Source organism: Urocitellus parryii, chromosome 10 (assembly GCF_045843805.1).
Source record: "Urocitellus parryii isolate mUroPar1 chromosome 10, mUroPar1.hap1, whole genome shotgun sequence".
In the NCBI taxonomy this organism is placed as follows: Eukaryota; Metazoa; Chordata; class Mammalia; order Rodentia; family Sciuridae; genus Urocitellus; species Urocitellus parryii.
In genome coordinates this window covers 84,542,618-84,555,432 of record NC_135540.1, presented here as the reverse complement: position 1 = coordinate 84,555,432, position 12,815 = coordinate 84,542,618, and the positions used below count along the sequence as shown (strand labels likewise).

General features: G+C 44.0%; 1 protein-coding gene and 1 non-coding gene across 3 annotated transcripts; one reads left to right on the top strand and one right to left on the bottom strand.

Annotated features, from left to right (window-relative positions):
* The first annotated feature begins 3,370 nt into the window (after positions 1-3,370).
* On the top strand, positions 3,371-3,473 carry LOC113192905 (U6 spliceosomal RNA). The gene has a single exon (XR_003302077.1). It is a non-coding gene; the product is annotated as a U6 spliceosomal RNA (small nuclear RNA).
* Positions 3,474-5,320: 1,847 nt separating this feature from the next.
* Positions 5,321-7,657, bottom strand: Sowahb (sosondowah ankyrin repeat domain family member B). Of its 2 annotated transcripts, XM_026403131.2 has the most exons (2): positions 7,376-7,657; positions 5,321-7,300 (listed from the first exon to the last, which is right to left on the bottom strand). In XM_026403131.2, the coding sequence occupies exons 1-2, from the start codon at positions 7,655-7,657 to the stop codon at positions 5,321-5,323; spliced, it is 2,262 nt and encodes a 753-aa protein (XP_026258916.2). The 2 variants fall into 2 exon arrangements, with proteins under 2 accessions (XP_026258916.2, XP_026258915.2); XM_026403130.2 differs by having other exon boundaries at positions 5,321-7,657.
* Between the last annotated feature and the right edge of the window lie 5,158 nt (positions 7,658-12,815).

Genomic DNA, 12,815 nt, shown 5'->3' with positions numbered 1-12,815 from the left:
ACAGAGTTGCTAATTTGACTAGTGTTAGTTTATGTGATTTCAATTAGACATAATTCCATTTAATGACATATCATCACAGCTAATGATTGTTACAAGAGATAGTTGAAGTCTTTTTTCATTTGAAATGAGAAGTCCAAGCATCTTTTTAATGTAGAGACATAGGAGAAGTGCTTGGTTTGATCAGCAAGTTTTGTTCTTACTCTTTTAAACCAACTAGTAGAATTCTGCATAGATAGAAATTGATGTGAGCTGTGTATGTTAAATGAATAATAGGAAACATTTATTGAGGATTTCCTCTGGTGCCAGGCATTTTCTAAGGACTTCATGGTAATTCATTTGATTCTCTCAAAAAAAAATATTATATTGCTATGTAATTTATTCCCACCTCCCAAGTGAGGAAACAGAAGTTGAAGTACTTATCCAAATTCCATCAGGAACACAAGAAGCCTAACTTCATCACTAAGCGTCAGTACTTTGCACTATCCTACCTTTTATTAAACATTTTAAATTTGTTTTGATGTTGGCAAACCAAGCACACACAGCAACAGTGTTGTGCTAAACAGCCTTTACAGAGATTGAATTCACCAAACCCTAGATGATCATCACAGTAAAAAAGTGATTTAATTATGGAACCAGGGCATTTTGGACATAAGAGAAAATGGAGAGACCCTTTTGGACCTTATCTAATTCTTCTTATCAATTGAATCAGCCCCTCTAAACTAAAATTTTCTTTACTAATTGTAGATATCTCATCACATTATCCAGCTTGGTAAGTCAACACTTCTAATATTTTTTAAGATGAAACTAAGATATCATAATAGTTTAACTGATCTCTGCTTTTAGCTCATCTCCCTTACGACAGCAAGAGGAATCTTTTTTTTCCACCCTTACCTAGATGTCATGCCTTTGCATTAAACTTTCAATGGTTTCCCCCGTTGCCTGGTCAGTGGTTCTCAGATTTTTGGATTTATCATGGTGATAGTTGCATAACTCTACATTTACTAAAACCAATGAACTCTGCATTTTAAATAGGTGAATTGCATGACATGTGAATTGTATCTCAACAACTGTTTTTTAAAAATGTATTTGGGGATCAAAGCATCTGGAAGCCATGGCATATTATGTGTAGCACACCATTTGGAACTATCAGCAATTTTACTAGTAGAAAATAAAACCATAATATATGTTTATATATTATATAGTATATCTATAATATTCACAATATATTTGTAACATTAAAATTTACTACAACTATACCTACAAAAACAGTAGTTATCTAAGATTATTGAGAATTTCTAACATTTGTCTTTCATATTAAATTGCCATTTATTGGGCTGGGGATATAGCTCAGTAGTAGAGCACTTGCCCCTTTTTTTCAACCTGGTGTTAGATAATGATGTTTCCACTTTCTCCTCTTCCTACATAGCCTCACTGCTGTCCTATTAAGTAGCTAAGAACTTTCCAGGCACATCCTGTGTCTTTGTTCACACTCTTTCCCTTTCCTGGGATATTTCTCCAGAAGAATCCTCTTCACGTAGCCCTTCAAGGCTCACCTAACTTTCTTCTTACCTCCCAGCTTCCCTTATCCAGGAAAGCAACATCAGAGCAGGAAAAAGTATACATCGTACTAAATGCTGTATTTCTAGCACAAAAATATAGCCTGAAATATAGAAAATGCTCCCTAAACAGCCCATTCTGTTTCTTCAAGTCTGGATGCACAGACCTATCCTCAACACATGGTGCTGAGATTGTTTTTCAGTGACTCCACTCTCAAAGCCTCCTTCCCTGGCCACCAGTGAGCTCTTGAAGGCTGAAATTATGTTCTTATCACATACTAGATGCTCAATAAATAGTCAGTATATTTAGCCAGGCAAGATAGTAATTCTAGCTACTTGGGAGGGTGAGGAGGATCACTTGAGCCCAGGAGTTGAAGACCAGCCTGGGCAACATACTGAAAACCTGTCTCTTTAAAAAGAAAAAAAAAATCTGGTATATTTAGATAAATTGAAAATATATTGTATCTGGCACCATGGTGCATGCCTGTGATCTCTGGAGGCCAAGGCAGGAGGATCACGAGTTCAAGGCCAGCCTTAGCAATTTAGTAAGGCCCTAAGCAATTTAGCAAGACCCTGTCTCAAAATAAAAATTTAAAAAGGGCTGGGAGTGTAGCTCAGTAATCAAGAGCCCTTGGATTCAATCCCTGGTACAAACAAAGAAAAAAGTAAAAAAAGAATAAACTTACCAGAACAAGAGCCAAAGGGATTTCTAAGCTGAAGAAATCCAGCCCCATGACAGAAGGTAGGGCATGGGCACCCTAGTGGGTCTGGTGTGTGGTTTCAGTGTCCAGCTCCTGGCTGGAAGGCAGAAGCTGGCAGGGAAAGGGAAGAGTGTGCTGGTCCTGGCAGCCCTCCTAGCCTGGATATTACAACAGGAGCAACTGGATCAGATCCGTTTCACCCCACCCCACCCCGTCCCTTGCCCCCAACACACAGCTTGTTGACTCTATAAGAGAGTTGACCGGATCAGGTGTGACATGTGGACAAAAGCCAGTGGGACATGAGGAATCCCGATGAGAACCAGCTTGAGACCTAGGACTGTGTTCTAACTAGTGAGCAATCAGCCAACACTAGTGCTATATAAACTACACACTACGCAGAAGTAAGAATGTGGTAGAACTAACAAAGCTGGTTTCCTGGGAAGGCCAGTATCATTCACTTTTTTTTTTTTTTTTTAATTTTTTTTTTTTTAAGAGAGAGTGAGAGAGGGGAGAGAGAAGAGAGAGAATTTTTTTTTAATATTTATTTCTTAGTTTTCGGCGGACACAACATCTTTGTTGGTATGTGGTGCTGAGGATCGAACCCGGGCCGCACGCATGCCAGGCGAGCGCGCTACCGCTTGAGCCACATCCCCAGCCCTTTTGTTTGTTTATTTTCATTTTTATTGAGCTGTTTGTTTTTTATGTTTATTGTTTTTTTTTGTTGTTGTTGTTGCAATCTTTTTTTATTTTTTAAAGAGTCCTGGCCTCTGTGAAGCCCTCCCTGATTTCCCCAGCCTAAAAGGGTCCCTTTCTTTCTCTCTTTCCTCCCTCTCTCTCCTCTCCTTCCCCTTTCCTTCCTTGCCCCTCCCTTTCCCCTCCTCTTACCCCTTCTCTCCCCCTCCTCTGATATCTTCCAGAGTGTCTAATTCCTGGCTTAGGACACTTCGCAACTTTTGGCTTATGCTGCAGTTGTTTGTCGTCATTCCTGGTACCACCTTTTTTCATCTTGCCTAATTTTACAAGCTTTTATCTGATACAGTGCAGCTTTAAAAGGCACCTCGGGAGCAAGACAAGGTACAAAGCAATCAAGAATAAATATTATTAAATGTTTGCTTGCTTTGGCAGCACATATACTAAAATTGGAATGATACAGAGAAGATTAGCCTGGCCCCTGCACAAGGATGATACTCAAATTTGTGAAGCATTAAAATAAATATTGTTAAATATTAAGTTTCAAGAGTCGAAAAGTCACGTGCTGCTCACCTTTACAAATCCCACACTATTATGCAAAATATTTGTTGTTACCTAAATTCATATAGTGATAACAATATGGCAAAAATGTTCCTTGACTTTTAAAAGAAGTTGACATTTAGTATTTATATAGATGTCTATCTTGAATTCTTTTAAATTTTCATCCCTCTAGAGCATGCCCCCACTATCTGTCATTTTTTTTTCTTCTTTTCTAGATTTGGTTTGCCAAATTTTCATCCTTTAAATAGTAATATTTTTGGAAAGAAGCCCCTTCCCCCCCCCAAAAAAAAAGATAGGGTTTAGGGGTGTAGCTCAGTGGTAGAGCTGCTAGTCCAGCATGTGTGAGGCCCTGGGTTGGATCCCCAGTTCTGCAGAAAGAGGGAGAGAAAAGGGGATGAGGAAAAGAGGTTGACTTACTTCAAAGTATAAAGTAAAAATACAAAGAAATAAAAATATTTGACACTCACTGAGACACAATTTTATAAAGAACATTAGCCATAAGTATAGTATAATGAATTATAAAGGTTTGCTGACCTTTTAATGGGGGAAATAACCAAAGAAACAAAAATATTTTAAAAACACAGCATTATAAAAAATTAAGAATTTCCACTTGAACATTTAATTTTTCAGCCCTCTTTGAATTTACATTCAAAAATCTCAATGTTGTGCTGCAGTTCATAGACTAGCCATTCTCTCATTGCAAATATCCACAACGATCAGTCCCTTATACACAATTAAAAGGAACATTTCTAGTTAGTTATACAGTACTTCAAAGCTAATATTTAATCCTAATTGGCATCAAGTTTAGTGCAAATAAAATTATATTTAGCAGCTCAGGGAACTTCTGCTGGGGAGGAACTTTTCTCTTAACCCTTATGACTTCCCCAGAGTGAAATCATTCCCCTCTTCTATTAATACCAATGTTGGCCATTCAAACCTATTGAAACTACTACTAATAATTCTGTGGCACAGGGAGTTTCCCTGAAAGATGGTTTCAGTCACTATGCAAATAAGCCACATGCTTTATACATTTGGAAAGTTCCCTTCGGGTTGATACAAAAAGCAGGGCCTAACTGACATTCATTTCTCTATAGGGAGTAGAATCAAGGTTGAAGTTGGACCTTACCCACCTACTTCTCTCATCAGTGAAGAAACCCAAAAGAGGGAAGGCACTCATTGCTCTGTGCATTAGCTATCACAGGTTCAATTGAGAAGATTCAGGCCCAAGGCTGAGGAATCTCTTAAATCAAATTGTACTCACCAGTAATAATTTTATTACACTGATTTGAATGCCAAGAAAACATATCAAGAAAAAGAAAGCCATCTGATTTCAAACCTGGTGCTTTCCATGCTCTGCCAAGATTTATTCTCCAAATTAATAGATGCCAGAGAGCTACTAGCCAGAGAGGGGTTCCCCCCGCCCCCCACCCTGAGTTTTGGCATTCTTTGAATTGCTTCTTTTTTTGTTGGACATCTGTTACCTTTCTAGCCAAGGCCTAGGATTGCTGCTTCAAAAAAACAATGTAGCTTACTGTGCCTAAAATTTCCACTGGCAAAGGAAATGCTAGAATACCTCCTGAGTTGTGAGTGCTGGCTTTGCCACTTGGCTAGGCTTCACTGGTCCAAGAACATGAGCCTTCACAAAGCTGAGATGGCTCCTAAGGTCCACTGTGCTGACAGGAAACCCAGGGAGGCCATTCCACTTGACCTCTCTCTTTACCAACCCCTCAGCTGCTTTTCTATTCTCCCTGAATTCTCTGAGTTCTCAAAGATGAGAGTGTGGTTGCTGCATGTTGGAGAGACGGGCCCACCTCAGTCACTACACTCTTCTACCCGTGGAGTAGGGAATTTCTCATACTGGTTGGCCAGTTTCCATTTGTTGTGGTGACTTTTGAGTAGTGCAGCTAAGGAAGTCTTTCGGGTGACATTTCTAGATACTTCCCGGCTCTTGGCCTTCCTAGTGGGGGAAGAGCTTTGGACTAAGGGATATACAGAGAAAATGGGCTTGCCCCGAGGAGCTCCCAGCAGCTGCCATATTTCCCCAGAGGTATTACTGGTCAGATATTGCCATGGTTTCTTTCCACTGCTGTCCCGGACATTCACCCGAGAAGACAACTTTTGCACTAGCAGTTTGATGACTCCCTGGCGGCCATGAATGGCTGCAAGGTGTAGTGGGGTATACCCACAACTAGACTTCACATTTACATCAAGCACGATCCCTGTCTTCCGTGCTCCTGAGACTAAGTCCTGAAGGGCCTCAACGTTGCCATGTTTGGCTATCCAGTGCAAGGCAGTGTATCCAGTCAAGAAGTCTTTGTGCAAAGCCAACTGAGGGTCCTCCCAAAACAGTGTCAACACCTGAATCCAAGAGCCACTGGCAAGCTTCACAATCCATTCATGCTCCCTGGCATCTAGGGGGACCAGTGATGACTTGTGCTCAGAAGTTCTGTGGGGTACCAAGGTGGCAGACCCATTCCCACTGGAGACCCTAGTGTCTGCCAGTTTCAGTGTCAAAGCTGCATCCACCCTTGGGCTGGGCATTGTTCCTGCCTTGGAAGGTTTCCTCAGGCGTGGTGGGCGCCGACTCCTTTTCAGCAAGTCCTCATCAAGGTACTCTTCATCAGAGGAAGACAGTTTGGCCTTGCCTGCCCTAAAGCTCCTTCTGAGAGACCTCCTTAACTTGGGAGCTGGCCAAGGCAAAGGCTCCTGGGAGTGGTGTGGGGGGCCTTTAGCCCCTGTTGGAACTTGTTGAGAGGTATGACCGTTCCCTCTGTTCCTGAGGCCCTGAGGACTCTGAGGGCTGCCTTTCTTTGGAGGTACAGATAGGCCCCCAGCTGGATTCCTGAGCTTTCCCCAAACTGGGGTTCCCAAGGCAACTTGTAACCCCTCTTCAGAACCCCCAGGGGACTCTTTGGGCCCACTGCTGCTCTCCTCACTGCCGTGGCTCTCCTGGTCCACAAAGTCATCCAGATCTTGGAGGGATAACTGACAACGAATGCTACGAAAGACAGCCTGTGGAGGATTCCCTGGCCAAGAACCTGGGGACTCTTCAGGAACCACAGGAAAGAGAGAATGAGAGAAATGAGGGAGCTCTGACAGCGGTGATTTAGTCTCTAAGTTTGGCTCCAAGGGAATCCTGAGAAAGTTGTCCGGCAGCACTGACCAGGCCCGAATGGGACCCTGGTCCCTGGTCTGGGGCATCTGAGGGTGTCTGGCTACCCATTCTCGAGTGCGCTGCTGCTGCAGTTGCAGAGTGGAATGGTGCAGGGAACCAGAGGTCAACAGCTCTGGTCGGTCTCCTGGAGGGGTGGGGCGGGGCAGGAGAACTGGAGGAGATACCCTGCACTCAGCAGCTTCGGTGATGGCGGGAGGCGAGCGGGGCGTTGCAGGCACCCGCGTGGGCTCAGCCCGAGCGCCTTCTGGCAGCTGCCTTGGAGCCCCGCAGTCATCCTGAGCAGACTGAGCTCGCGCGGGCTTCTCCTTGGCAGTGGCAGGGTCCGGGAGTGCTCCGAGTGGCGGCACTTCCGGGAGCTCCCCCAGGCTGTTCTGGAGACATTCCCAGCAGCAGCGGCCCTGCGTCTCCGCCGCCGCGCACCTGGCTGCAGCTGCCGCCGTAGCCACCGGCACCGGAGCCCTTCGGCCGGGGCTGAGCCTCTGGCCGCCGTCTTCCCTGGTCGCTTCCCGGGTTCTTCTGGGCGGGAGTCCATTGCAACCTGCGACCTCGGCTAGGGCTGCGGTACCTGCTGGCTCCTCCTCTGGCTCCGTGTCGCGCCGCCGCCGCCGCCGCCGAGACTGCGGTGGCTGAGGCTCCCCGCGGCGTGCCCTCGGCGGGGAGCTGGGCGCAGTTCCCCTTGCAGGGGCAGCGGCAGCAGGCGGCTCGCGGGGTCGCTGCAGCCCCTCCTCCCCCAAAAGGTCCCTATACCTCCTCTTGAGCACGACGTACTTGGTGCCGTCGGGGTCCTGGCGCACTGCGGCGACCGAGTTGACGAAGCCTTTGAAGAGCTCGCGGCGTTGCTGGTGCTGGCTGGGGGACGCGTCGGGGTCTCGGATAAAGCTCTTGAAGTGGCTCAGCAGGGCGGCGTTGGTCACTCGGCCCCCAGCCTGGCACAGAAAGTCCAGTAGTGCCTCCTGGCTCAGCTCTAGGGCCATCGCTGCCTTGCCCCTTGCCCACGAGGAGTCTGCGTCCTGCCCTTCCAGTGGTCTTCCCTTACAGCAGAAACCCTGGCCGCGAGAGTGTCACCTGCGCCCTGGGCGGCACCACCCGCCTCCATCAGCCGCTGAGGCCAGCGCTGCCCGCAGCCAACGAGCGCTCCAGGAGGGCCGAGGGTCCTCAGGGGGCAGCCCCCAGGCTGAGCCCCAGCGCGCAGCCCGGATGGGAGAGGGCGGCTCCCCCGCGGCCCCAGCGCAGCGCGGGCCTCTAGCTGCGAGTCCCCGCACCGAAAGTTCCCGGGATAGGTCGGAGTCGGTTTCACCTGCCCTGGAGACGCCTCCTCCCTGGCTCTGGGGGAAGGGCCCGGCCCGCCTCCTCCTGTCCCTCCGCCCTCTGAGGTCTCCCCCACCCATCCCGGATGAGTCAGGCTGGTCAGAGGCGCGGAGAGCACCGGTAGGTGAGGTCGGGAGTGAACCTCGGCGGGCAGCGAACCTCTCGGCAGGACGCACGGTCACTCCCGGCCCGGGAAGTGGAAAGCAGGTAGGCGACCGGCCGCTCCTGTGAGTCCCCGCCTGGCAGGAAACAAAAGCAATTCAAGGTCTGTTCCTGCCCTCTCCATGAGCAGTTCAAGTTATGACCCAAGTCGATGGGGACGGCAGTCTGCGATTTCTCCAGAAGGTGCCTTTCCGTTTTACCAATGTCAGGGAATAATTTCAGATTGGGGGGGGGGCAGTACTGAAATCCAGGGAACTTACATTGCGTCCAAACCAAATCTTTCTTGATATGGAGATACAGATGTGGCTGCTCATTGGGCTACGGGCTTTATGGTGTCCAAATACACCAACCGGTGTCTGTACTGAAAAAGAAATGACTGAAAATTACAAGCTAATATTAGTATCTGCCTTTCTTTTTCCTACATAATTTTCTCACCTTAAGATGCAAGGAAAAAAAAAACACAAAAAACTGTTGAATTATTTATTGTCTTGGGAGCCCAAATGAATAGGAATTGTGTCTCAGCCAGTTCTTTAGGATTATTTTGTTTATATTTAGTCTAAAATGTGTGAACAGAAGAGATACGCATTGTGTTTAGGTTGGTTTAACTGGCGAAGTCTTTGCTTTTGTAATGTAAGTTTCCCTCCATGCTCAAAATGCTGAAAATACAGACAGACTAGGCTGATTTGACCCCACTGTTCCTAATGTTAGGTAGAATGAAGGCTTGACTCTAATTCTCCATTGAAGGACTATGAACTGAACCCAAATCAAGACCATTTGTAAAGAAGAGCTGACTTTTGTCATTATCCTCTTCAAGATGGTAGAATTACAGCACTCTCCCGGACCCCCAACAGCTGTTACCTTTTCTCTGTCCAAGTGTTGATCTATTTAGTCTTTGAGATCCTGTGTGCCTCTCCCTGTTCTTTATCAGCCCTGTTCACAAGCCCACTGAGCTTTTCAGTGTTTAATCAACATATTTACCTATTTTCACTCCAAGCCCTCTCGTTCTTTAGGTCAGCCTTCCTATTTCTTTTCAATACAAGACAGTCTTATTTACCTTTCAGCCCCAGCTGCTACAGCACATGTCTATTTCATAGAATCCTCTCATAACTGCTGCATTTCTCATTATAAATTCTCCTCTCCTGTCACTTGACACTCTTGTCTCTTGTACTCTTCTCGTTTTTCCACTTTTCTTCCTTTTCCTTCTGTTTTGCATGAGCCCCAGTTGTTTTTGCCAAGATAAAGTATTGAAAGTATGCTGGCCCTACAGTAGTCAAGATATTTTAGCATGGGCCAATCTTAGTAACTGCCATATAGGCCACATTAGCTGAGCTTTATTTAAAATCTCCAACACTACCCCTGGTACTTTTCCATGAATGAGTTGGAATCTCTGGCTTTAAATTATCTCGGTCAGAAAGAAGAAATGGAAATATTTATTTATTTATTGAAGTACTAGAGATTGAACCAGAGTCTGACAACATGCTAGAAAAGTGTTCTACTATTGAGCTACATCCCAAATTTCATTTTTTGTCTATTTTTGGTATTTTCTAGAATTTAAATCCAATAGTGGGTTGAGGGGGGAAATTGTTTCCACAGATATCTCCACATAACATCAAGCCTTTAGAATAGTTATTAAAATAAATGTTTTGTATTAAACTTCAGCTTTCTTTTGTATTTATTTCCTAGTGTTGAGTCTTGGTGGAATTAACTGAGGTATAACCACATGTAGGGCAGGAGGGAGTCCAAATGGAAAACACAGGTAGGTATTTTAGAGTGGCCAGGTTTTCTTTTCTTTCTTTCTTTCCTTTTTTTTTTTTTTTTTTTGTATCCAGGATTGAACTCAGGGGCACTCAACCACTGAGCCACATCCCCAGCCCTATTTTGTATTTTAGATAGGGTCTCATTGAGTTGCTTAACACCTCGATTTTGCTGGAGCTGGCTTTGAACTCTCTGGGATTACAGGCATATGCCATAGCACCCAGCTTCTTCGTAGGTACTCTTCAAAACATCAAAATAAAAGACTTGCTGCAAAGTCATAGAGAGAATGAGGCTTGGATTTGAAGCACTTAAAAAAAATTAGAGGAAGTGGGGGGTCATCAAAGATGTGATTGTTGAAATCAGGATGGAGTTACTTGCAGATAGAAGGTCTGCAGAAGTAGAAAATAGGGAACAAAAATTAAATTGTCCAATTGCTTCAGATTTCTGGGCACCCTGGTGGTTAAGCATCCAGACCTCTCCTCCTCTTTGTCTCTCTTGTTCCAGGATAAGGGGATTCTAATTAAGAATGTTCTGTACCTTATAGCAGGAAGTATTTTCCTGCTTCCCTCATATCTAGTTCATGATTTCCAAAAATATTTATGGAACAATTATTTTGTGCCCACACTGCTGGAAATGGCTATAAAGAAGAAAGTGAGCTTGAGAACTCTCTTTTACATTGGGAGCAACAGACAAGATAAATGTCATGAACCTGACCACTAATACTTTCTCTTGGCAAGTGATTTAACAAAGGCATACACCATGTTTGGAAGTTGAAGGGAAGTGTTAAAGAACTGAGGCTCAGCTTGGCAGATCAGGACAATTTTTCAATAAGAGGCATCTTTGAGTAAAGGTGAGAAAAACCTTTAAAGTAGAAGACACATTGGTGCAAAGGCAAAGAGATCTGACTTGGCTTAGCTTAGCTGTTTTGGGGAACTAACTGAAAAGAGACCTGCTTGGCCTGCTTAGCCTTAAGGAAGAGAATGTATGATGTTCAGGAAACTGTAAAAGTAAGGCGGCAGTCAGAATGAAAGTTTTAGGGGAAGGAAAACAGAGCCTTTGAAGAATTTTCCAGAGGTTAGCAAGCTGACCAGATTTGGTTTTTAGAATGGCCTCCTGGAGGTAAATATTGGTTTGAAATCATGAACAATATTAATGAGTAAAAAGAACACATTGCAGAGCATTGCTGTATTTAACCAAACCTAAGACAGTACTGATTGCATGACACATTTTGATTTTAGAGATATTTAAATGAAAAAGTACTTCTTAAAATAAAATTACAGCATGTTTAATAAGATTCTATTTTTATTATTTTTACTTTTTATTGTAATGGGGATTGAACCTAGGGGTACTCTACCACTGAGCTACATCCCCAGCCCTTTTAATTAATTTATTTATTTTCTTAATTTTGATACAAGATCTCCCTAAATTGCCCAGGATGGCCTCAAATTTGCAATCCTGTCTCAGCCTCCTGAGTTACTATGATTTGAGGCATGTGTCATCATGCTGCCAAGACTGTTTTAGAAAAAGAAATGTGTATTTGGGGATTAGATTTGAGGATTGCCTGAGGGGTGACTTTAACTTTTTAAAAATAGCCTTATAAATGATTTGAGTATTTTACAATGAGAATATATTATTTTTTCATTTGAAAAGGCACTCAAGAACCAAACACACACTTGTAATCCCAGGTACTTGGGAGGTGGAGGCAAGAAATTTGCAGGTTTAAGTCCAGCCTCTGTAACTTAGATCCTTTCTCAAAATAAAATAAAAAGGGTTGGAGAGATAGCTTAGTAAGAGAGCACCCCTTGGCTCAACTCCTAGTACCACAAAAGACAACAACAACAACAACGAAACCCTGACATTCAAGCAAAAATGACATGAATGAACAAGAAAATCAGATCTTTAGGCTGGAGGAGGGAGGGGAGGGAGGTGAAGCTGCCAGCAGGGAGAATAATCTAGAAGTTACTGAGAATACCCAGGAAAGGGATAAACAGGGTTGAGTTCAGCAGTGGCCGAGAAAAGGAAATGAACAGATGGATTTGAGAGAGATTTACTAGGTGAATTCAGTAGCATTTGAAGCCAGAGGATCCTACCTATAGGATGAGGATCCTGCTTGGCTTATTCCTATGCACCCAGGCTGAGTAGCTGAGTGGATGCCTATTAGCATCTATCTACCTGGATAGAAAATGTAGGAGGAGGAGTTCTTGGAAATAGGATGATAATTTCAGTTAGGGTTTATATTAGGTTTGAGGCTATAAAAATAGAAACATCTAAAAGTCAGTTGGCAATGTAAGTTCTGGGCACCAAGGATGTATGACTTTATCATGTATAAATGATTATTTAAACCACAGGTGAGGATAAAATTACTTATAACAATACATGTATATATGTGTATATATTTTCATATTTATATGTTTGTATATATGTATTTATATATGTACATTTATATATGTAAATATCTATGTATATGTACACACACACACACACACACATATATATATATATATATATATATATATATATATATATATATATATATACACACACACACACACAGTGGGCAGGGAAGGTAGACACTGCATCCACATTTGCCAAAGAGAAAGAGGAACTGAGACCTGTCAAGGAGACTTGGAAGGCGCAGCTAGAGGGAGAGAGAAGCACCATATCACAGAAGCACAGGAGCAGAAGGAGGAACAGCTTTCTGGAGATGCTGCCAGGGGAGATAAGAAGTGAAACAGGACCAGAGCCCGTCAGGTCACTGGGCTGATCTGGAACAGTTTCAGAACACTGGTGGGGATGAGCCCAGATCGAAGAGGGGCAAGGGCTAGGAGGAGTAGAGTGGGGGTACTGAACCATCAATGAAAGGAGAAAAGACAAATCTAGATAAGAAGAGTATCAAATCATATAAGA

Excerpts from the sequence above, each read along its gene's own strand:
- Sowahb (XM_026403130.2), bottom strand. The coding sequence starts at position 7,657 with ATGGCCCTAGAGCTGAGCCAGGAGGCACTACTGGACTTTCTGTGCCAG.